This window comes from Mus musculus, chromosome 12, assembly GCF_000001635.26.
Source record: "Mus musculus strain C57BL/6J chromosome 12, GRCm38.p6 C57BL/6J".
NCBI lineage: Eukaryota > Metazoa > Chordata > Mammalia > Rodentia > Muridae > Mus > Mus musculus.
Genome location: NC_000078.6, coordinates 34,385,148 through 34,411,502, shown reverse-complemented (window position 1 = coordinate 34,411,502; position 26,355 = coordinate 34,385,148). Strand labels below are relative to the sequence as shown.

Genomic DNA, 26,355 nt, shown 5'->3' with positions numbered 1-26,355 from the left:
TTTTTTTTTTTTTAATTAGGTTAGGATAACCTGGGCCTCACCAGTGTCTTTCATATTGGTGTTATACCTTGATGAATTGTTTGCAATGCAAGAATAAGTGAGAATGTTGACTTAAGCGGGAGCCACCCCAGAAAGCATAATCTCCATACAGGACACAGATTGAACAGGTGGTAGACTGGCCCCTTTAAAGTCACAGAGTGCAAGAGCCATCGCTTCCAAAGACAGTGTATAGGTAAAGAACAGCAGGGGAAAACTCAGAAAGGAAAACGTTAGGTATCTGAGCTGACAGATGTCCAGTGTAACAGGGAAGAAGGAATCATGCCACAGAAGGTCAGAAGTTGGTACTTATAGACTTGACTTTCTCCTGTGATCATAGAGCCAAACATTCATGACAGGTGTACTAACTCCTTGAGTTTCCCAAAGAAAGACTCATCAGTATAACAAAATATTTAGTAATCTAGTGCTTATTCTTGATTAATAATCATCCTAATTGGTATTTTGAAATTGCTTTAGAAATTATTTGCTGTTATTCATTTCATTAATTTATTTATTTATTCACTTTACATCTCAATATCAACCCCCTCTCCTCCCAGTGCCCCCCACACAGATCCTGCCTGCATCCCCTCAGACCATTCTTCTCTGAGAATGGGAATCCCCCCCTCCCACAGTACATCAAGTCACTGCCAATTCTCACTCTTTGGTTGGTGGTTCAGTCTCTGGGAGCTCAAGGGTCCATGTTAGTTGTGTTGGTCTTCCTGTAGAGTCCCTGTCCTCTTTGGGTTGTTCGATCCTTACCCCAACTCTTCTTCAAGATTCTCCAAGCTTCAACTAATGTTTACTCGTGGGTCTCTGCATCTGTTTCCATTAACTGCTGGGTGGAGTCTCTCAGAGGACAGTTGTTAGGCTTCTATCTGCAAGCATAACAGAGTGTCACTAATAGTTTCAGAGACTGGGTCTTGCTCAGGTGATGGGTCTCAATTTGGGCCAGTCATAGATTGCTCATTCCCCCCTTCTCTGCTCGGTTTTAGTCCCCACAGAGAGAATTTTGAATGTTCTCACCCCAGAGATACCATATGTATGAGATAATGGATAACTGGATTTTTCTGAATTGATCAATACACAACATATAAAGATTCAAAATCGTCATACTCTACCCTGTAAATACACAGTCATATCCTGTCAAACAACCCTAGAAAAGGAAATTAATAGATTTAAAACTTTTGAGAAATAATTTCTAAGGATAAATGAATTACCAAGGCTCCCTGTGAGCACTCCTCAATCTTTGATCACTTTTCCTTTCTTGCTCACATTCTCTTTGATCATGTCCCACAGTTCTTATTGTCTGTTTTACTCATCCCATGGCAGGCGGTATAGTTACTGACAGCTTCTACTTACTAATTGCCCCCTTGGTTTCTTACACTACTGACCTTTGGGCCTAGATAATTCCTTGTCATTGAGCGAACCCTCGGCTTCTGGGATGACTAGAAGTACCTATGGCTTCTACGTGTTAAATCTGGTAGCATCTTCCCAAACAGATGACCAGCGATGTCTCAAACATTGCCAAATATCTCGGGAGGATTAGCTTTTCTGATTTAGAAGCAGCCAGTGGTTTATCAGGTATAAGACATTATTCCACTCAATTCTCTATTTACTGCAACTTATAGAGGACTCTACTCATTAGAGGCAAGTTATTGATGCCAAGAAATTGATGGATGGATTAAAAAAAAAAGAAAAGAAAGACTAGAGAACTTATTTCGTTGCTGATTGCCAATGCTCTTTGCATGGAACTGAACAGGGTTAAAGGAATGTGGAGGCACCCAGAAATGGCAGGAGCAAGTAGCCATTCACTCGCTGAAGGCGAAGGACCGACTTATTCTTTGGTTCTAAAATCATGGATCACTTACACTTAGGAAGAAAGAGAAGGCAGGATGAACAAAGACAAGCGAGCTACCAATAAGCATCCTCTGTCTCCCATCCGCTGCCTCATGAAGTGATAAGTCAGTGGTTTTGTTTCTTCTGGGCAGCTAATTTTTAATGTTTAATCCATTAGGCTTCATTGAAAGTTTTGAAAAGATCTCAGTTGGAGAACAATCTCAGTTATTTTTGTTTTCTGAGTAGGTCATAGGCAAAGCATAGACAGTGCCATCATAGTAAAGACTGGGGGTCTCAGAGTCCTTCGTTTCTATAATGTCAATACTTTCAGGCACAATATCAAATACATGACACAAAAAGAAAGAGCTTGCATTATTTCTATATCTGGGAAATGCAGTAGTTCTCAGTTTAAATTGACAACTGCAGGGAAGAGAACAGGAGAGCAAACAAGCACAGGCATTTGATGTCTGACTGTGCAGTGTGCTCTGAGCTCTGCTGCTCCTTGTCTTTAAAAGGCAAGATTTCATGATTAGAAACTCCAGGAACATTGTGTCTAGGGTGGACAATCACTGGAACTTTACAAAAGTTATCTTGCAATTTGTATGAGGTTTCTCTGTAAGAAAAAGTGGAATATCTGGCATGTTCAGGGCAGCTCTGGGTACTTGGATATAACCCTGGCTTCCTCCCATCACCTCCATAGCTTGGACAAGTTATTAACCCTCTGTAATTTGACCTTGTCATCAATACTATAACATTACAGATAGAGTCAATACCATATCCATGTTTTATACATAAGCAAGTTAGTATTTACAAAATACTTAGGAGAGTGTTGCAAGACAGAAAACATAAAATGTTTGTTTTCATCAGACACAGCCGTATGATCATACCACCATCAACAACAACACTTGCAATATATTTCTGCTACACGAAGATTATTTTCAATGCTTTTATTCTTTAAACAATTATTTAAAATATAATCAATCATTTCCATGTAGATTCACTCTTTGCAATAATATAGCCAAAGAAATAGTACCATATACATGGGTGAGGGGAGTTTGTATTTTCAAGCATAAAACCTAACTGCAAATGTTCAATTCCAGTTTGGTCAGCTTTCCTTTTTCCTAGCTGGATTCTGAGGACATGGGAGGAGTTACTCACAGGGACACCCATTCTTGTTGTGTTATCCTCTTCAGTGTGTTTTCCCAGCGTTTTAGGTTAGAAGCTACTGACAAAGAAATATTTCAGGAGTCAGAATTAGACATAAATTACGCTCTGTAGAGGTGTCTTCTTGTTACCAGGAGTCAGGTCAGAGTCTCCAACCTCACATTAAGTTACTGTTTTAGTGGTTATTGAATTTCAGTCTTGAGAGAATTAGGAGGCCAGCCAGTGAAGCATAATAAATCTTACTCAGACCTACCCGTAATTAGTGATTAAACCTCCCATTAAGAATCCCAGTTGTGCTAGAAAAAGTTAAGTAGAAAAGTTATTCTTGATTCTATTTCACATTCATGTTAAGAGAAGGACAACAATTTATTTGTAAAATAACTACTATATATATCTGTTTGATTAATTTAGAGTTAACACCTTATTTATATGCTTGGGTTTTTAATTTGAGAATGGTGGACTGGGAGAAGATTGGCATTGCTTTTTTTTTTTTTTTTTTTTAATAGACACGGGAGTATTTGGCCCTTTATTTTTTAATTTTTATCTATTTTCTTTGTCTCAATCCCCAGCCTCAGAGCCCAACTTGAAGGTGCGGTCCAGGTTAAAACAGAAAGTGGCAGAGAGGAGAAGCAGTCCCTTACTCAGGCGGAAGGATGGAAATCTTGTCACTTCATTCAAGAAGCGAGTGTTTGAGGTGGCAGGTAATTGAGGATCGGGCCATCACACACTAACACTTGCTGGTCATAGGATTTTTTTTTTTTTTTAAGTTTAGAATCAAAATACTCCTGCATTTTGAGAAGTGCTTCCTGAAAGGCAGTTTATTTGAAAACACACAAATAGTTACAATAGTAAACTTTGCTCTGTATTCGCCAGCCGTATGATGCAGGAAATGAAATGGGAAAAACAGCCATGTGTCTGTTGGTCACAGCACAGTGGGTCACAGCACAGTGAAGCAACGCCGAAGCTTGCCCTGTTCTTTTTAGAAGCAAGCAGTCTGTTTGGGAAATGCCAACTAGTAGACTATGGTTTTTAATGAAATCTGATCAGAAATGAGCAGAGGGGGTATCCAGAAAGGCACACCCCTTTCCCCTTCCCTAGCCATGAACATAGGAAATACACCTGGGAAAATTAAACTGTGTGGAACAGCAAAACCTTGACTTTTCAACAAATTTACAGAACTCATAAATGACTTTATGTGTTTACTAGTGACCTGGGACTCATGACAGGCAGGGGAAATGCTGCTTTTTATGAAGGGGAAAAGGCTGTCGTTTTCACTAGTCTCAAATGGAAGGGTTCATATTTTTTTAGCTGCCTGGTTAGTTGTGGGGTGAACATGTTAGGAAATTCAACCTGATGTCTTACAAACCCCTTCATCACATATGTACCTGTTCCGAAATTAGAGAAGTACCTAAGAATACAAGAACCCAAAAGGCTAGCCACAAAAATTTTGGCTACTGCTTACTTAAGGATACAGGAACCCTTAAGGGCTACACAGAAGTAAATACTGACTACTGTTTCCTGGGTACTTAGTGCAATGGCTCAGACCCAGATGTTTCAACCAGGCACAGAGGAAAGAGGCCTCTGTCTGAAGCTGTATTCTATTTGGAAAGGAAGTGTGACTATTCTAGGGTAGGCAGTGGGTGTTGGTTCTCCCACATCAGATCTCACTCCTCATGTTTGTTTTTTTTTTTTTAAATCATGGGTGTCCTGTCTCTTTTAGCCAGAAAAAGATTAGAGAGGAGAATCAATAGAACAGTCTGAAAGAGGTGAGATAACTTGTATACAAATGGTAGTGCAGCTTAAAAATTAACAGATTATTTCCGTGTGTAAACAAAAACCTCAGTCTCCTCTCTAACCACAATGGATTGGTATTATTATGTGAACAAAAGTATTAGTGATTACATTTTGAAAACTCTTTGAGAGATGCAAACTTTTGAAGAAACAAACAATATTTATTTATTTATTCTTTTCTTCTTTTTTTTTTTTTTACACTCCAGATTTTATTCCCCTCCTGGTCCACCCACTGACTGTTCCCACATCCCATAACTCCTCCCCACATCCCATAACTCCTCCCCACACCCGGTCTCCACTAGGGTGTCCCCATCCCCCACGCCCACATCAACAGATGGCTCAGCCATTAAAGGCTAGGCTCACAACCAAACATATGACAACATTTACTTTTAATATCTGTATATCACAAGTTTATAGTAACCCAGTCCTATGTTTGGAATTGTAGATTATTCTTCTTAATTTTATGGAACTGCAATCTATGCCTTTTTGTCTCAGGAAGAACATGAGGTGTGGCTTCTGTGCTTACTGCTCATGCACACACCCAGGCCACCACGCCTGCCACCACAGATGCTTTAATAAGGGTTTTGTGTGTTAGTTTTGTATTTTAAACTAGGCTGTTCCACTGAGTCTAGCTGTGTTTGGGGGGTCTGAAATTCAGCACACGGGTGTCTTCACCTGACCCCTTCCTGTGGATTTTCATCTAGTTCGGAGAACTCTGTGTCTTGAGGGTGAAGGGTTTTAGTAACCAGTTGAAGGTGACCATAGCACCATGGTGGTTAAGGTGTCATTTCTGCTAGTCTCTTCTCTGCCTTTTCCTCTTTCCCCTTTACAGGGGGAAGTGTCCTCTCTCCCACCTTTGCCTCCTCTTCATAGTTGATGTGTAAAAACCAATTACCATTTCACACATTTTCAAGCACAAGCATTTTCTTCTCTTCTTCCTGCAAATGTTTTCTTCTCTTACAATGTCCCGCTTTGGTTCTCCCTCTCTCTCCTCTGCTGCTCTTGCTTGGCTTATTATTCTTCAAGTCCGGTTCCACGGTCACTCCTTGTCCTGGGTTCTCACAGGTTTATCTATGAAAGTGCTCGCTGTGTGCACTCAGGCCTAACCCAGGCTGTGGGGTCGGGCCCTGGTTCAGCCGTTGCTAGGCTAGAATCACACAGGTTTCTACACAACAAAACAGTTCTTGTTGAACATCACATGAAGTAAGATAATCTAAAATGGCAAAGACAGAAGAATGTTAAGAATACAGTGTTTTTAAAAATATGGAAGTGAAATAGTAGTGAGAAATTCCCACGATCCTGGCTTCAGCCTTACCTCGCAGCTGTAAGGTTCAGGAGCATTCAGTACCTGCAAGAGACAGGGAAACGGGGTAACTATAGAAATGGAAGTAAATAAAGTAAAGAGACAGGGAAGCGGGGTAACTATAGAAATGTAAATAAACAAAGTATCTGCTCAAAAGCAACAACAAAAGAATAATAACTTTATCCACAATAAATATTAAAATGTCTTTAATAAAAGAATTTTTAAAGTGCATTTAAAGAAGAAAAATAAGCTGTGTGCCTGCAGCAGGGTATGATGCATATAATGCAATTCATGCACTAGGGAAGCAGAGAGAAGAGGGTTAGGAGGGCCAGCCTGGGCTGGATGGGGTGACCCTGTTTCAGTATATGTATGCATGTTTGTTTGTATGTATGTTTGTATGTATGAATATATGTATGTATATGTATATTTTGTCTACATATATATACATATATGAATGCCTGTATGTGTGCAAAGTATGTGTATATATATATATATATATATATATATATATATATATATATATACAGACACACACACACGAAAGAAGAAGCACTATGAAAGACAATGTTGAAAATGGCCAAATTAATCAAAATGTGATCAAAATATATGGACAGAAAGGCAGTGAACATAAGGAGTATAACTTTTATAATAACAAAATTTTGTTCAAATGCCTTACGAGGAGGCAGATATTAGGACCAGAATTCAATCACCAACTCCACCAACTCGCCAGTCTTCTACTCTCACTGTATGTCAGAGTAAGGCAATATTTACAATAGAAAGGAAGAAGTCAAAATTTGTTTTGATGGAGGTCATTGAAATATTGTGTGATAATATTGTGAGCTCCTGCTCCTTGGGGCAGGAAGGTGGTGGTTATGGGGGCAGGGCAGGTGGTGTGAAGCCCAGCTGAGTTTCCAGGTAGGATTAGAGAAGGGGGATGGGGGGGGGGTGGGAGTGGAGACAAGGAGTGTGAAGCAGCAGGGTGATAGGGAAGTGTGAATCAGTGTGACAGGGAAGCCTGCTTTTGTACAGAGTAGGTGACTTAGAGCAGGAAGGGAAAGAGCCAGGACAATCAGAGAAAACTTTCTAAAGGATCCTCTGGGAAGAATTTTAAAGAAATCTCCAAAGATTACTTTAGTAACTCTGAACAGTGAGAGCTGATGGCACAGTTTAGGAACAGATCACAAAAATAATGTTCAATGGGAATGGAGTCAGACATCTGTGAGGTATGAGGGAGGAAGGAAAGGTGTTGGAAGGAAAAGTTGCAGTTGGCACTGGGTAAACCATGGCAATGGGAACGAAGTGGCTTTGAGAGGAGAGTGTTGCATAAGGCTTACTACAGTCAGATAAGGGGGCAACCCTGGATGTGGGGGCAATCCCAGATGAGGGGGGCAACCCCAAACTAGGAGCACATGAATATTTTGAGAAACTGATGGAAGAAATTGTGGAAGCAGTAAAAGGGTACGATTGTGTGTGAGAATCCGTGTGCTGTCCCTGAAGGAGAGAGGCATGGAGTGCTGAGGCTTTGAAAAGCTTAAGAAAAATGCAGATCACATAGTCATGGCATCAAAAGGAAACTCAAGAAAACACACAGGTGAAGAGCATGGGGCAGTGCCACTGAGCAGACCAGGGTTAACACGGTGTGGATGGCATACTCCAAGTGACTGCAGAGTATGGGAAGGGCCAAGCGATGGATAATTTCCAAGGCTTCAATAAGGATGACTTCTGCAGATACATTTCTAGGAACTGGAATTTTCAATTTTTAACTAGCTGTTTTATTAAATAGATTACTTTATATGTTGAGGTCTGCATGAATTTTGTATCTAAAGATTAGCAAATAAATAGTCTCTACTGATGTCAAACGTTGCCTCAAGGAATTTGTTTTTAATTGGTATTTAAATATTTACACTACTAAATTTGACAACTTTTCATCTTCTAGAAATTCAGTGGGGTAAAATTAAAGTCAACCGACATGTTACAGGGACATTGATGCAATAGTAGAAATTTTTGGTGTCTATTTCTTTTTTTCCTCAAACAATTTGACTGGTATATACTATAATAAGATATACTCTTAGTATATGAAATAAAAAGCAATGTTTGGTTCAGTATTGAGACAGGTTTCCCCGAGGCTCTCTTGCATTAACAGCTTGCTTTTATGCCTATGCAAATCTATTATCTCTATCACTGTATGCTTTTATAAAATCATGAGAACAAGTAAGATTATGCCCTTTTTCTCTTTTCCTTATCACAGGGCTTCTGTGACTTTTAGCCCTGAATCTTTAATACACAGTTTTAAAATCGAATGGTACATTTAGCAGTTGAAAACGAAGGAGGAAAAGAAACTGAAAACTTTAGAAACATTCCAGACCTTTCCTCCATTTTTCTGTATATGGCTTGTCATTCTCACAGCAGTAAAGTCAGTCACACCAGGTGCCAAGTAGTGTGGCCAGTGCAGTTCAACTTTGTGTGTTGCTCATGAACGCATGTGGATGTCACCATGTTTTTCAGAATCCTCGGTCAGTAGCAGCTCTCCAGGGTCAGGTCCCAGTTCACCAAACAATGGCCCTGCTGGGAATGTGACCGAAAATGAGGCTTCAGCTCTGCCTCCCACGCCTCACCCCGAGGTAAGACCCCGCTTCATCTATGTCTGGTAACAGCTTCTGTGTCACAAAGTGATATATCTAAGTCCAGGCTTCCAAATTTTCACACATTATAAATCTATAAAAAGAGCCCAAGTATTTCCTAGACATTATGAATGAATATTTGCTGTGTTTTGTACTGTTTCGTGTCAGTGATATAGTTTTATATGTGGGTTTGAATAAACTTGATTATATTCACAGGTGTTTTGATGACCATCCATGCTGGAAGAATACTGAAATGCGAAGCAGAATTAATACCTTCTTAGCTAGCTAACTCTGTGCTGCTCAGTGATACAGATTTGTAATCCTGCTTGAGTACCAATCTTTCTGGTAGGAGTAGACCCATAAATAAGCAAACCACGCCCATGTTATGCCTCTCACAATAACTACTAATGACATAGATTTTATTCATTTGACCTAAAGTGTAAGGGAAAACAACTGATGTCAGATCGAGGGAACTAGAATTTCGCTGAGTAAGCATTTATTTCATATTTACTTTGTGATGGTCATTCTACCCGCAGATATACATATAAAGATAAATAAAAATGTGAGCGCCATTAGGGAAACTGACTTAATGTAGAAGATTGCGTTAAAATATCGACATTTGTTGTAATCAATGACACAATACTAAGAAGAAAGTGAGTGTGAGCAGGAGTCATGTGGTTTCTGTGTGGACGGCAGGAAGGTAGCCACATTAATGGAACGCTTTGGAACTGACTGGCCATAGACCAAAGGCCTAAAGTTGTTCTGTCTACACATCATGCCGCCTCCTCCCTACGTACCCTCTGCAGGGAGAGGTGCTGCGACGATTCCTCATACGTATATGACTGTTACTTGCCTCTCCCTTTGTATTCTAGAGTCTTCGTACTTTCAGACCAAGCGGCATTGGTCTAATCTGTCATTCATTGGGCTATAGCAGTAGCTTTCTTGCCATGGCGTTATCTACATTGTGCCACAACACTTCTACCTACAAGGGAGTCACTTTTATTGTCTCCCAACATAATCTCCTGATTTTAAACAGTCATCTTTACTGACAGAAATGTCCTCCACTGGTCTGTCAGTTCATACACTTCACATGCACATACAAACACACATGCACACATGTAAACTACTAGATGTTATAAAATCATTAGGTGTAATATAAGCAGTGGGAATGGATGTTTTAAAGGCCTCACATTCTTGACTTTGACCTCTGGTTTCTCATGAACTCAAAAAACCTCAAGATAGATAAAACATACAAACAAACAAACAAACAAAAAACCAAAACCAAACAAAACAAGAAAAGCCAAAGACCAGTGCTGAGCAAGGAGAATACTCCAACCGCCTCCAGCCTCTCCTCACACAATGCTGGGATTCCAAGGACTAAGTATTTTGGTGAGTGTCTCACCTCACTCCAACAGTGGCAGATTTTCTGCCTGAAAAGTTGAAACTGAGCGAGTCTGTGAGTATTACAGCAGAAATCGCACATCCTTGCAGAGCTTTTTGACTTAAAGCAGCCTCATATGTGCAGTACCCAGGTGCCTTCACAGAACAGGTATGAGTCTTACCCAGAGTGAGACATCATCTTCCAGCGTCTAAACCTCTACTCTATATGCAAGGAACCATTAGAAGCAAAGGTAAGGGTCTTGCTTATGAGCATCTTTGAGCAACTTCAAGGCGAACATTCAGGCCTCTATACTAATCTCTAAGACCCTCATTAGTTTTCAGTTTCATACTATCTTGTCCCTTGTTAACTCGTTTTTATTGTATCCTCCAAAATACAAAAAAATATTCTATGAATACTTATGATCACACATGTAAGTAGGACTTTCAGGGGTTGAGATTGCATCCCCATATTGAGTGATTTTCTATTTCTGTAGCTCTTTAATTAATTTCCAAGAAAAAAATCAATTTGATCACAAATAGTAAGTTATTAACATGATTTCACTAACCACAAAAACACTGATTGATAGGTTCTGATCAGTCCTAGGGCTGTTTGTACCTTAGAAAAATGACAGCACATGACACTACACTCAACAGCGTAGTTAACTCTAAGATGTGCTGTTGATCACTTGGCTTTGGGTCCTTAGCTGCCTCCTCACATTTTATTAGATTCAGAAAGAATTCAAATGTCTGTCTGGGCATCTTTAGCAAAGGAGTGAAGACAACATGTGGGATTTGATTACAGTTCAGGCGGGAGGACAAAGAGTGTGGTTTGAGAGTTGCTAAGTTTCTAAATGTATCCATTCACTGCTCAGCTAATAATTAATAATAATAATAATAAGCCAGGAAGAAGTGTTGGCGAAAACAAAATGGCAAAATGGAAGGTTATTACTCTTCTGGCTCTTTGTGACCTATTAAATTTTTGAGATTGTCTAATTTTAAACATGTATGTGTATATATGTGTGTATAGCTGTATACATGCACAGCTACAGCCAAAATGGAGAGTATAAATCAAGACATCTTACTTATTTTATTTTGGAACCTTTTATTCATACAAGCTAGACTTGGCTCTCTTTACTTTTCAGCTAGCTGTTACACATTCTTTGTCACTCACTGCAAATCTCTCCTTCCACCCCCACCAGTCAAAAAAGACAAACAAAACAAAACAGAAGGAAATGTGATTTACTGGAGTTTAAAGGGTAGGGGGATTTCTCCAGGTCAGTGGCAGGACATCCACTTCCAATGCATACAAGGCCAGTTCAAAAGCAAGCAGTGACTTTCCTCATAATGAATTAATTGTGTGCCTAAACTGTGGTCCAAAAGGCCAGGTGGGCAGACCTTTCTGCACCGATGGGTAGCCTTTCTATGGCCCAGAACCAAAAATACAGCCCTGATGGCTAACACGTGTTTTCTGCTGTATTACACTCACAGAGCTCTGTCCTGTGATTTAGTCTGCATAGGTAGGAGGCAGTAGAAGTCAGGCAGACTGTCAGTAAATTAGCATCCTAGCTGTGACACATTACCACCTAAAGAAAGTGGACAGAGCCAAGAGTGCAACCACTAAGAATTTGCCATGTGATTTTATTTTTACAGATACCATGTAAGATGGATCATAGAATGTGATTTCATAGCAGCAGCAAAATTACAGTATTTGATGCTAAAACCCTCAGTTATATAATTCGCCATTTATGGCATATCCAGCTTTGGTAAAATTACACAAGTAGGTTTTCATCTTAAAGGAATACAGGTATCAAGTTCATAACCTGCCAGGGATATAGAGCAAGTTAAGGCCAGTCTGTCCAATGTTCTGAAAACCTGTCTCAATAGGAAGAACAGGAAACGAGAGTTGAGTGTGTCTCCTAGTGGTGCAGTCTTCACGCAATACACAGAAGGTTCTGACCAATCTCAGTTATCAACTTAAAAAAAAAGAACTCAGCAGGTGTAAATGCTCTCTCTTTGCTGTGCCTGTAAATAGAGTATAACATCACCTAATCCTTCAGACTACATATAAGCAAATGGGAGACTGGGAAAGGCACACCTAAAGTTCTTGAGCCCTTAGATGAGAATGATTTTGTGTTCTATCCTCTAAGTCACAAGTCCCACCTGGTATAGATGAGGCGGAGGCAGGAATGAGTGAGAATGCACTGTAGATTGCCACTCTGGGCACACAGTATAGTGGGCATCTAAGTAGTCTGTCTGAAGATGGCACTTGAGCATTGCTATGTAACCGACTGCTTGGTCACATGGCCAAACTCCTGTTAATCCTCAGATTCCTGATTGATTGAAAGGTAGCAATACCCGTTCCTGCCACTTCGTCAAGTCAGTGTGTGCAAGGCAGGTAGTGCATTCTGACATGGGAAAGGAGTCCATTTTGTTACTGTCATCAGCGTGGACTTTTCGTAGGGAAAACTCATTAAGTTGTTTGTCTTCGGGCCAGCAGCTCTCTTTCACATGAGAATGAGTCTCCATCTGCTCTGACCACTTCTGTTCCGTTCCTTCTATTTTTTACATATGCTCCGTCCCAGCATCCAGACTGTTGGAGCTACTCACTTTATTCCTTTGTAAACTTGGTTGGGAACTAAAACCTCAAGTATTTCTGTTTCCAGCTCCCATCAGAGACGTCTGTAGCCATCGAGTTGCTTGGATTGTTAGTACTGGGGACCTGAGGGTTCAAATATGCGTCCGTGCATATCAGCACCATGACTCGAGATCCAGTAGATTTACTCGGTAGCTGTCCTAACAGTAGCCAAGCTGCTGGTTTGTTTCCATTTAAATATTAGTGGCCGCCTCTGCTGTTATATTTTAAAATGATTTTTTCAGGCATTACCAATAATAAGGGTGAAGTGTTCTGAGATCTCCGGAAATGATGTTTGTATTGCGCCGGCCCCATGGCTCATCTGCCGGCTGTTTGTGTCAGTCGTTATGACATTTGCTGTGCCATCTCCATGTCTAAGTGGGTATCTCAGAGCAATAGTTTATATGGCAGCAATGAAAACTTGTCCCCCAATTGGAAAAAAAAAAAAAACTCTGATGACACAATAGTTGCATGAGCCAATGTTGCAAAACAAGATCTTTTATAAAATATAAATGCAAAGTTATTGGACAGTTTCCAAGTCTTTTAGCAACTCAGCAGGACTCGCTGTTTTTCCAGAGGACCCAAGATTACTTTCCAGCACACATGTTTGGCGGTGTACAACCACTTATAACTCCAGCTCCAGGGGGTCTGACACCTTCTTCTTGCTTCCATAAGCACCCATATAGATATGCACATATGCACACACATACACTTAAATAAAATGAAAATTCCATCTTCCAGATTTCCCCCATGGGTCTCACTGGGTATATCAACCACATTCCAGGGAAAGCCCCAGTCATGCCCGTGTGTGGCTGGCCAACACACAAAAAATGCTCCATGTTTTCTTCATGGGCTCTTTGTTGGTTTTGTTTTTACTTACCTTGTCTTGGTTTACTTGTTTTGATTTCCATTCTTATTTTAATTTCTTAAAATTTAATATATTTTAATTTTTTTGAGAGAGAATAAAAGGAGAAGCAAGGATAGGAGAGAGAGAGAGAGAGAGAACATGAACTTAGTGGGGAGGGCAGTAAAGATGTGGGAAGAATCAGGGAAGATTTAGGGAAGCAGAAGAATGCAGTATATAAAAATTATTGTTATTAAAGCCATATGCAAATATTAAGCCACTGAGGAGGGAACATTTAAGATGCAACTGTCTTGTTTTTAAATAGTCTACAATTTTTAAGTCAAAGCCAATGGACTAAGTATGTCTTCCTGTAGGCCACCCTGGTAGATGAAGATGCTACCTCAAAACAGGGTTCTCTATCTTATACTGAAGAGACTGTTTTCTAAGAGAGGTAGGTGGCTGGCTGCATCCACGGCCCATACAGAGCAGAGCTCAGATGAGAAGTACGAATAATAAACATTTACTTTACCAATCTAAATATCTTACCAAAGGTCTGAATTCTTTTCTTTTTCCAATGTTCTGGTCTAATGTAGATAATTTTGAGCATTCAATAAAGTGAACATTCTATGTTCACCCTTTCTATAAGCTTATTGAAAGTAGGCAGATCTTTACATATGTGTTTTCAAGCCAAGGAGTCAGTAAGAGAGACATTCATTGAATTGCTCACCTCTGCTCTATATCATCCTCTTTTACTCGCTCTCTTTGTCCTTTGCTCCTCCCCTTCTGGGTTTCTTGTCTGCAGGGCAGTCATGCTCTCCTGGGGTTTCGCCTGCACTTTGTGTACACTTTCTGCCCTGTTACCTGTGAATTTTAGAGAATATGAGTGGTGCACTGTCATTTAGCTCATTTAATTTCTTACCTCATTTTATCACTAGTCACGTGTTTTAGACCCAGCAATAGCTTACAAATGCTTTAATCACTATAAATTCCATGGTGCCTGCCGCACCATTATATCTATCCAGTTCTGTCCCTCAGCAAGAAATGCTAAGGATCCACACCATTCCGACCACTTCATGAGAGATGACCAGGAAGCTCCCATTTCCAGTCAAGGCTTCGCTAGGTTCATACTGTGTGCTTAGTTATGTTTAATATTTTGAATTGTTGGCCAGAATAACTGTACCTGTCTATGACACCCCTTTGGCTTCCTTCATCCAGAACATTGACAATGGCCATTTTTCTAACTTTTGTTAGTCCTCATCTTTGGGGAGATTTAATGCCTTCTGTTTAAATCGGTAGCTTCTTAATGTCGATGGCTGAATGAGTATTTCCTTTGACAGGCAAATATTTTTCAGTCTTTTTATATTTTATTCATCTGCAAGATGTCCTTACAGTTGACAATATCATGAAAAAAAGGAAGTTAAATACAGTTTTGAAAGATCTTATTAAAATGTGAACATCTCCCCTACTTCAGCTCTAGGCTCATCCTGTATGTTCCTGGTGAGTTACTAATTACCCATGATTCACAGAGATATCTCTGTATCATTCAAAAGCTTTAATTTTAACACAACAATGGTGGATACAACAGTCCACTGACGCTGGTTCTCCCCTCTCGTAGCAACTGACTAACGTGTGCGGTTGAAGGTGCAGGCTTGTTTGCCTGCCCAGCACCTAGTGTTACCTAATACTGATGAGCTTGCCTCCAAGTTTCCATTTGTGGATGGAGATGTTTCATGTTGAAGTCATCTCTCCAATGTTCTAAGCTGTGATATGTTGGTGTCTCAGCAATATAGCACCAAGGATGGCCCCAAACGCTTTCAAGACCACTTCTGGAAAAGTTCTGTGTTTTCCTGCAGATTCCTGTGAGCTTTTTACAGCGCTGAGGTAGGGAAGCACACCAGCCTGGGAGAGCACAGGTTACTGTCTATGTAAATGGCAAGTGGCTCTGCACACTCTGTAGTTAGCAATAGAGAAGACGCTTTTACATTTTATTAATAACAGATAGACCACTCCCACAAAGAACCTAGCTGTGGACAACTGTTCTCGAAATGACAATCTGAAAGGAAATGACTGTCTCCTTCTACAAGTTATGAACCGAAACACTGGGAACCTCTGTAGAATCTGCACATTTCCTTATGTACAGCTGAGAGCAATAAGTAGTGCCCAAGTGCCGTATGATTAGTTAATGTCTGTGAGAAGACCAGCCATCGGCATGGGGACAGAGAATATTTCTTGCATTCCATGGGATATTAGGGAATGTCTTGTGTGGTTTGTATATCCTCCTGTCTGTAAGATCACCAGGTCTATCTTCTTAACTGGCTCCACTTTTCCCCTTTCTCTTCTCTTCATAAGCCTTAGAGTTTCTCAGATACAACATGAATCTTACTTGTTTCTCCTGCCTCTGTTCCGGGGTCGGGGGCGTCAACTGTAGTGTAGGATGCATGTGAAGATGACCCTGCTGGTCCCACTGGGAGTCTGCCTGCCTCATATTCTTCCCTCACTCTGAACAGTGATCACGAGGTAGCTTGAGAATATTAGTGATGTAACCTCCAGGGCATTGATAGACACTGGAAATTAATATACCACCATGAGAGATGGAGCCACAAGAATTTTATATTAAGCTTCTAGAGCCTGCCATCCCACAGAAGGAATAAACACAAGCCCCTTCATGTCAGACAAAGCCCGCATGAGCAGCCTGCCAGCTGTTTCTACCACCACATCTGAGGAAAAACTCAGTTTCCCCCAACTGTGTTGTCTTCATGTGTGGGGTATGTAGAGGGTATAAAAAAGTTATCTCAGTTACACAAAGAAAACCTTGTCTCTGAGCCTGTGGCATTCTCCTGTCAAAGTTCCTGTCAAGCCACTGCTGTGGGAAGCAGTCACAACCTTGAATGGTTAATTCTCAACTAAAGTTCCTATTTTTTTCTCTTCTGTGAATACATATGAATAGGCTATTCCTTTCTTTTCAAAGAGTATTAGCTGCCAGTAACATAATAAAACAATATTACTTGCTTGTATCTTTTGTGGTTCTTGCATATGCCATATACTAAAACTGACTTCAAAGCCAACTGTGTAAACAAAATAGCTGCTTGTTATTTTACTTTGAGCAGATATACAACTATTACTGATAGCTCCTAAAATAAAATTATAACCTCATACATTATAATTTAAAAATCTTTCCCAGTAATTTTCATGCTTTGGGGTTTTAGACAGCTTCAATTTTGCCATCTAAACGCAATGGAGCATTAATAGTTGAACATAACACATGATTTTCATGCATGAATAGCTGACATGTTCTTTTAAGAAGAAACACAGCCTAGGGTAGAGATCTATGCTGCACTAGGAAAGCTCCACATTAAGCTTCTCTTTGTATTATGTTAAGGCCAAGGCTCATCTCCAAACAGCTGTATGATGGAGATAACGGTTTGGAATAACATCCTGTGTTTTGGTGGCATGGCACTCTTCACTGACATTCTGAGGTTACGTTGCAGTAGCACATATTTTCCCTTGTTAATTGATATCCCAGGTTTGTCCTGAGGAAAATCTACAACTCCCCCAAACATGCTTGACAAGTTATTATATTTACTTTAGTCAAAGCCCGGGTGTGCAATATCTCTCTTGGAGGTGGTCTATTATTGGAGTCCCATATGCTTTTTGTTTGGGAAGAAAGCAGTCACTGTGTTATACTGTAACATGGAGTATCCTTTTTCGGGATGTTGTACCCTGGGGAACCATATCAGGCCAGGGTTCCCTAGTCTAATAAGACCTTTGTAACTCTTATTGTATAAAAGTTCTGGGAGGGGAGCAGACGTAAGCTAAGCAACCACAGTAAGCCACATGTAGGGACACATTTCTCTTAGTGTTGGATTAAAAAGGTATTTGTTTGAAAAAGCACTGAGATGCTAAAACATTGAGCATATTTCAGTGTAAATGCATATTATTGTGGAATAGAGCTCTCATAAAAATTTAAATTTAGTTTTGAAAGTATATATTGTAAAATAATACGACCCATAGTTTATTATTATTTTTATATTAAAGTGTGATTAATATAGAAGCCTTATATAGTGTTGCTTAATCTCCTGTGAGTTTCCTCCTAGTCAACCTATGGTCAAAGCTATGACTATTTGATGAAATTATTCTTCCTCTTTATGGTATGAGAAAAATCGATAAATGCTCAACAGAGTCACCAACTGTGATTCTTGTATTTTCCGGATAAATGAAAAACATGATAATTATATTTTAAAAATCCATATTTTCAAAGGAATTTTTCATGATAAACATAGAAATGCTGTTACTATATTGTATAGCTCTCTGATAGTATATTTCATCTGAATTCTATACTACAAAGCTTTAATATAGAAACAAACAGTAAGTACTTAATGTTTGCTTCATTGTGATCATGTAGAAACTGCTTTATGAAATTTGAAAGTTTACTAAGAAAACTGATGACTTTGTAATGTTTTGATAATCTCCTTTTCTCATTTTCTTAACAGCAACTGGTTCCACAGCAGCGCATACTAATTCATGAAGATTCCATGAACCTGCTAAGTCTCTATACCTCCCCGTCCCTGCCCAATATCACTCTGGGACTTCCAGCAGTGCCGTCCCCACTCAATGTGAGTCATGGCGCCTGCCCCTCAGCCTAACCCAGTGCAAGCGACACCTTGTACATGAACTCATTTGTATTACTCACATCGTTAGACTTGAGAACCTTGTTAGCAAGAGCATCCCTAGCATGGTTTGGTGTTTTCTGCATTTAGTTTCAAATTACAGAATTGCTCCATGTGATCAAATACAAATAACTTACTTGGGTAACAATTTTTAAAATGAAAACATTTAGCAGTTTTCACATGTACAATTTTGGTGGTTCCAACATCCTCCCTGGGAACAAGAGATTATGGTCCTTATTTTTACAGATGAGAAAGCTAATCTTAAGAATCTGAAATTCTAAGCATTCAGACCCTTTTAGTGAGTGGCAGACCTGAGCATCCCCCAGGCCAGAGCTTAGAGATTCAGTCTGTGACACATAACAGAATGTGTTTATAGAAATGGTTTTCTGAGGGACTTTATTTGGGGAATTCACTCATTCTGTGGTGAAGAATACCTATCTGGAAGGCTCTCCAAGCACAACACTTTATTATTCCCAGGAGACTTCAATAGAATTACTTAGTTTAAAAAATCTTGGCAGCTGAAATAGGATCTTCAGGAGGAGTAATTGTCTTAGTCTAAAGGAAGACAAAAATAATTTTATATACATTCTCTAAAATAATATGTATTTTGCTTGTTACAAAATATTAATCAGCTTTACATAGGATAATTCATCACAGATGTTAGTAAATTAAACCTTCCATACATAGAAGTCAGATGCTAGATACTGGAAGTAAAGGCTGTCCCCACCCCTGCCACCAGTGTCAGCACTCAGTGTCAAGCCTTCTCCAAAGTGCAGTATGTCAGACTCACATATATCTTTGAGACAGATATTTTTTATTAGATCTAAAATCTTATTACATCTGGATTACTAATAGAATATAATGTCATCTTTCTATGATCATATACCATATGTGAAGAGAAGGCAAATTTAGGATGTGACCTTTATAATCTAAGATTTACAAATGAAAAGCATGAAAATCCTAAATCATTTACACTCTTGAAATTCCAAGGATGTGTAAACAGTTGATTTTAATGAAATGCAAAATGGAAGTAAAACTGAAATCATAAGTAAGACATGGGGGTCTTTAAATCCTCACTTATTAAAATTGTATCTTTATTCCTCTGCCATTTATTTTAATTCTATATAAATGCCAACCTCTGCACTTTTGTGAGACTCCAACTGGCATTTTGATGCCACCATTTTCTGGGCTCTCACCCACCACATCTTGCTAGCTCACACATGCACCACTTTCAATGTAGTCAAAGAAATTCTTTCCCCAAAGCACCATACTAAAGCCAGAACGTTTTATGTTTCAATAGCAATTCTATTTGGTGCCATTGGATGAACACACCAGTGTGGTTTGGATTAGTTTCATTTTTCTTTGCTTCCATTTTGGTGTGGATGAGGCCTTCACAAATAATTTCTCAAGCTTACCTTTGGCCAGCAGAAGGATCTCTAATATCCCCTTCCCTACAATGCACAGCAGAAGATTTTAAGGAAAAGAGGCTGGGCCAGGCATCACTTATAAATTAAACACTGGATTGACCCAGTCTGTGACTCAGACAAACCATTTACCTCTCTGTCCTTCAATTTCTCCATCACTGAAAATTGTTTTGCCTCCCTGGTGCATAGCAATTTTGAAAGATGAAACATAAGTTTTGAAAAGAAACATGCCACATAATTTTGAGGCATTAGACTTCTGCTTTTGTAATACCAAAATGACCACCATTCATTAAATTTTTTGAATAGGATAATTCATTATTGCTCTTGATGATGTAATTATTATGGCATCATTACTGTGTTACCATGCCTTTCAAGTTCTTAATAACACTTTTATTTGATATCTGATTTCACTTGTAGTTTACTTTATTATACAAAAGTATCTGGGTTGTCATTTTTAATATTCAGAGATGTGGGGATCTGTTATGAATTAATAAAAATACATATTTAAATCACATTCCTGTCTATTTGTCTCAGCTTTCACCAAGTGAGAGAATTTTACCTTAAACTTAAAGATTTGAAACGTATAGCTCTGTGAAAAATTAGAGATGTGATAAGAATGTATATTTTGTGCTTTTCTTAAAATTCTAGAATTATAGACTGCCTTATCTTCATCAATATGATAGCCTTTATTTGAATAAATTTTAACTTTCAATTTACATTATCCTCATAGAGTGCCTTTTTAAGTATTTTAGAAGTAATTTTTCCAGTTAAAACCCTGACATTTATTTTGACTTTTTGCTAAGTTGATGGATAGTAATTGCATGTCTTTATAGTTTGTAGTGTGATTATTTTGATCTGTATATTGAAATGAATCAAACCAATCAATGTATGCATTTATTTTCTATTCTTTGGTAAGAAGACTTAGTTACTTCCTAAGATATTTTTTAGTATATTTTGTTATTCATGTAACTATTACCACCAGGACATACAACAAAACATTTAAACATGTTCTTGTGTAGTTGAAAGTTTGTGTTTACTCTCATTTTTAATATGTAACATGAATTTTCCTTATGCCCAGTGCATTGACACTTTATTTCATTGATAAAAAATTGCTAAATTGTTTCCAGTGCCTCAACTGCATCTTTTGTGTAGTATAAAAGATACATTATTAAGCCGGGCAGTGGTGGCGCATGCCTTTAATCCGAGCACTTGGGAGGCAGAGGCAGGCGGATTTCTGAGGCAGCCTGGTTTACAGAGTGAGTTCCAGGACAGCCAAGGCTATACAGAGAAACCCTGCCTCGAAAAACAAACAAACAAACAAACAAACAAAAACACCAGTGTTATCTGTTTTCCTCAGTATATACAGTGGGCACAAGAAACTTACATAATAACGAGAGCCCTAGCACTGACGTGGATAAGGAGGACTAACATGTTCATTCTTTCTTGACACAGGCTTCTAACTCACTCAAAGACAAACAGAAGTGCGAGACACAGATGCTCAGACAAGGTGTTCCTCTGCCCAGTCAGTATGGCAGTAGCATTGCAGCGTCCTCCAGCCACGTTCATGTAGCAATGGAAGGAAAACCCACCAGCAGCCACCAGGCTCTCCTGCAGCACCTACTGCTGAAGGAACAAATGCGACAGCAAAAGCTTCTCGTGGCTGGTAATTAGTAATGACATTGTTTTCAGGTCCTTTAAGACTATTATCAGTGATCCAGTGTGACATTTAACTCAGAAGTATCATAGTAATTCCTGATGTTGTACAAGTGCCAAACTTTTGGCACTTTGGGAGGAGCTATGATCATTATGTATTCCTGGTTTGTGAGGTGGAGCTGGGAGGAGCCCTTGGTATAGAATAGACTGCACATTGCCGGTTTATGCTTCTACTGCACAGACATCAAGATCAAGGCTTTTGCACCTTCCCTTCCCAGCCAAGCCTTCTCAACTTATATGCCTGGCAAATGCTTCCTGAGTTCTCTTAAAATTATGTATCAGTGCATCTTTATTTACACACACACTCACATTCACACTCATACACACACTCACACTCTTACACACTGACACACACTCATACACACTCATACTCTTACACACCGACACTTATACACTCATACACACACTCTCATACAGAAAGTCACACACATTCAAACACACACTAACTCACACTCTCACACTCTTACACACACTTACACACTAATACTCATGCACACTCACATATACTTACATTCACATCCACACTGACACTCATACACACACTCACATATTCACACTCATACACACACTCATGCACACACACTCACACACTCACACTGTGTTACTCACATTGACATCTTGTTTTTCAGGTGGAGTTCCATTACACCCTCAGTCTCCTTTGGCAACAAAAGAAAGAATTTCACCAGGCATTAGAGGTACCCACAAATTGCCCCGCCACCGACCCCTGAATCGAACCCAGTCTGCACCTTTGCCTCAGAGCACGCTGGCTCAGCTGGTCATTCAGCAGCAGCACCAGCAGTTCCTGGAGAAGCAGAAACAATACCAGCAGCAGATCCACATGAACAAAGTAAGCCATGAAGCTGAGTTAGATATTGTAAGCACTGGTTTCCAAAGGAGGGTTCTCTTTACTGGAGATGGGAGGAAAATGCTGGGACCTGGCATAATGCAAATATCACTGTCCTTGCCCAGCACTCTGGGTCCAAGGACAGGGTCACAATATCACTTTCTCACTTTTTGTATGTTCACGAAACAGTTGAAGTAAAGTCGAGATCATGGGTGAATAAGATGATTTAAGGTTGGGGAGATGTTTATTTGATTCACAGACACATAAGTCCTGTGTGCATCAAGCCTCATTTGTGATGCAGGGCATATGTGTGGGCTGACAAGTCAGAAAGATTACACAGGTGTTGGCAGATGGGACAGTGGAAGCCAGCATTGAGTTTCTTGGCATCTAGGTCATACTTATTTTTCAGTATGCCTATTTCATTCCAAAATTCATTTGAAACAGTTTCTCTGAAACTTCTGGTTATTTCTTTCCCGAACCCTGATATGGGCTGAAAAAGTGATTATGGACTGTACCAGAACACACTCACTCTGAGTTTCCCTACTAAACCAACCACAAGGAAAGAGTGGTTGTGGTATAACGGTACCCAGCAGCACACGAAAGCATGCCGTGCGAATTTGTAGGGAAATGAGCTCTCTGCGTTGTTCTCTGTGACATACACTCATGCCCTGGAGGCATTACTCTTCACTGATAAACAGATATTCAGCTCATCTTAGTCAAAGTGTTGTTACAGTGTAAAACACAAGGCCCAACAAAATAAGCCCTGATGGGAGCAGAAGCCATCACTGTCCTTTACATCTACCTCCTGGCAATAAGTGTGGGGTTTTCATCTTGTGCCAGCCTTACTGTAACATTCCCTGAATCTTGGATTCTTTTATTCTTGGATCCCACTGAAGGATGGAGTCGTGAACTAAAAAGTCCTGAGAAGTGTTGAGCAATACTAGAAACAAATTTGTCCAGGCTATCCCCTTGCTTTTTGAAGACAGTGCATTGTGTGTGGGCTGAGTTAGTGAGATGGAGTTGTGCTCTTTTAGGCCTTCTTTCTCTAGAGCTAATAGGCCCATGGTTCTCAAACTTTGGACTGTGACTCCTTTGGGAATTGAAAGACCTTTCCACTGGGGTCACCAAAGACCATGGGAAACACAGATATTTACATTACAATTCATAACAGTAGCAAAAATTACAGCTATGAAGTAGCCACAAAAATAATTTTATGCTTGGGGGTCACCATGAAATGACGGACCGTGTTAAAGGGCCGCAGTCTTAGGACGGTTGAGAACCGCTGCTGTATCCTCTTTCTCAGTCATCTGCCTGCAATAGCATCTCTCTGAGTTTGTTAATTTAATTTCTATCAAATCAGTTTCTCCTGGAAGCAATTACCTCCCTTTTTGCCTGGTGCAGTACTCATCAGCTTGACTGCACAGGTTCAACCTATAGTTGCAAAGTGAGGTTTATTTGTTTGGTGGCTTTGTAGAAAAACTTAAAATGAGTCCATATTTTTTTTTCAAATCTGCCTGTTGCATGAAATTTATATGGGGTGATGGACTTGGAATCATATTTTTGCCCTTATAGTCTTTGACTTGAAGCTAGGTTTGCTTATAAAACGAATATTGGAGTATACTAATTCTATGTTGGTTCATTTTAACATTTATCAAAATGCTTGAGTATATTTATTCTGCTGTTCATAAATCCGTTAAGTGTGTCCCTGTGAAATTATATGTTTTATATGCGTAACTGTAGAATATTTCAGTATTCACAGACTATGACCCGGAGTTGCCACTGTCCCACACTCAGATGCGATGCTAAGGCTACATTTTCCTATCTGGTATCACACTAGAGATTTTGACAGGCGGATGCCGGGCTCAGTCTCAGGATAAAACTAAGATGAAAAGCAGGCATTTGCATGTGAGCACTGGGCAGAGCAAATCTTATCAGCAGCCTTTCCCATGTGGGGCCGATTCCTTGGAATCTGTTAAGAATTCTACCACAAATTAGAAACAAGCCTATACTTTGAGGTATACGTTTATACAGTGGTTTGATTATTAAATCTTGTCTTAATTAGGTAAAATGAAGGCCAGAGAACTTCAAAGTGTAAAACTGATCTCTGGATGTTAGCTCCTCTCAGCTCGGGTGTTTAGATTACTCAAACAGGTCTCCAGTTGGCTTTCCTCCAAATATGTATTCCATATGTCTAATCAAGTGGCATATACACACTGGATATCCTCTGGATTTTGAAAATATTTTAGCTGTCTTCAATTGTGTAAGGAAATGGAGAAAAACCTTACTAATGGAAATATTGAACCTGTATTGTGTTTTGAAGTGTTTCCTACAGAACCAGCAGTAAGTGAGTTACTACTGCTCACCCTTCTTCTAAGGAGATAAGGATATTTACTTTTTATTGGGTTATGGCTATGCCTTAAACGCCAAGAGTTACTAAGTTTCTGCATGAGAATATGTCTATTGTATTCTGTCCATTTCATTAGAATGGTTATTAGTAAGAAATAAGCATAGAAATTTTGTCATTTTCTATTATCATAGATGAACCTTGATGTAATTCTCTCCAACTGCAGGAGACAGTTGGCATCCTCAGATCATGGTCCTCACTCATGAGCAGTCATAACAGGAAAAAAAGCATATGTGAAAATGTAGGTGTGCAAATGGCATGCTAAAAATATCTTTTCCTTTAAGACTCTTAGCATTTTATAGCTCCTTTTCCCCTTGAGTCCTTAGAGAAAAAAGTATAAAGTGAGAACCTAGTTAAAGATATCCAGGCTGTCAAGGTGAGCCACTTAAGTATGCTTGCCATCACACCTGATGATCTGAGTTAGTTCCAAGAAACCACGTGATACAGGGAGAGAACGGACCCCCCACACGTTGTTCTCTGACCTCCACGTGTATGCATACTCATACCCATATACACAGGCTACATAGCACATAAGTAAGGGTAATAAGTTTGTTTTGTTTTGTTTTTTTTAGTTAAGACTATGTCTAAACCAGTACTGAGTTCAATAGTTGGCCTCCATGGTAAAAACAAACAAACAAACAAACAAACAAAAAAACTTGAACGATATGTTTGAATTGTCAATAATCCTTAGAAAGTTTAGAAGGAACCTCTACTTTATGTACTTGGTATGCAGTTTTTCACTGAATTTTTGCAAAACCTATGAAATGCATAGTATAATATTATTAATCCTACCTGGTGAGTTAACTAGCCATTGTCTCTGTTTCAGTGCCATTCACATGGGATATTTGTGCCTCCCAAGATTATTTGCCTCTTATAATTATGATATAAATGATCAAGGGCTACCAGAAATACAAAATTTTTATTGCAGTGTCTTCCAGCAACTAATGAGGCAGCTTTAAAGAAAAGAGAATTCCAGGACAGGAGAAAACTCACTCCGGAAGATTTATCATTCTCTTCACAAGCATGAACACTATTTCCACAGAAAGATGCTTAACCATGCAGAAATCACATCTTATATCATCTCTTTGTGTGTTTTCGACAGCTTTAACAGATAGAAATTATGAATTTTTATCCCCAGTGTATGTATATTTAGACTATGGCACTCAGTGTTTTGACAACCTTAAGGAACAAACAAACAAATAAACAAAGACTTTCTTTATCCTAGAACCACTTGGTTTTACCTTGTTTCACCTGGGTTTTGTTTCTCCTGTTAGGAGTCAAAAGAATTGTCAAAATTTTCACAAAATTATAAAAGAGCTGCCACAACCACCAAAAAAATAGTAGAATATGAACAATTTTCTCCTGAGCCCGCCTTATAGGCTGTCAGTCTCCCCCACCCTACCCCTCACCCCCAGGACAATAAAACAGTGATCTAGTTAAAAACAAACACACAACAGTCATTTTCCACATGGAAGAGCTTTTAGATATAGTTTAACAAAAGTACACATATGCAGTCATGTCATTGTGGGCGTGTTGTTTTCCTGAATGCCCTTTTCGTTGAAGAGTTGAGGACTCAACTCCATGTTGAGGCATCAGATCTCTGACATCCCCTGCCCTCCAACCCACAGAAGCAACATTTTGTTGTAGTTTTAATAAAATATCATTGACTTGTGCCCAAGAGTTTCTGATTTAACTG

At 39.4% G+C, this 26,355-nt stretch overlaps 1 protein-coding gene across 32 annotated transcripts in view; it reads left to right on the top strand.

Moving 5' to 3' along the window:
• Window positions 1-26,355, top strand: part of Hdac9 (histone deacetylase 9) — an 869,516-nt gene that overhangs the window by 505,593 nt on the left and 337,568 nt on the right. For 24 of the 32 annotated variants that reach the window (XM_030246984.1, XM_006515264.4, XM_006515266.1 and 21 more), the window contains 5 exons: window positions 3,606-3,737; window positions 8,636-8,751; window positions 18,098-18,220; window positions 21,151-21,361; window positions 22,041-22,258. In XM_030246984.1, coding sequence (XP_030102844.1) covers window positions 3,606-3,737; window positions 8,636-8,751; window positions 18,098-18,220; window positions 21,151-21,361; window positions 22,041-22,258 — 800 coding nt within the window. The remainder of the gene's footprint in view (window positions 1-3,605; window positions 3,738-8,635; window positions 8,752-18,097; window positions 18,221-21,150; window positions 21,362-22,040; window positions 22,259-26,355) is intronic. The other 8 variants (XM_017315248.1, XM_011243913.1, XM_030246992.1 and 5 more) reach the window with 1 other exon arrangement.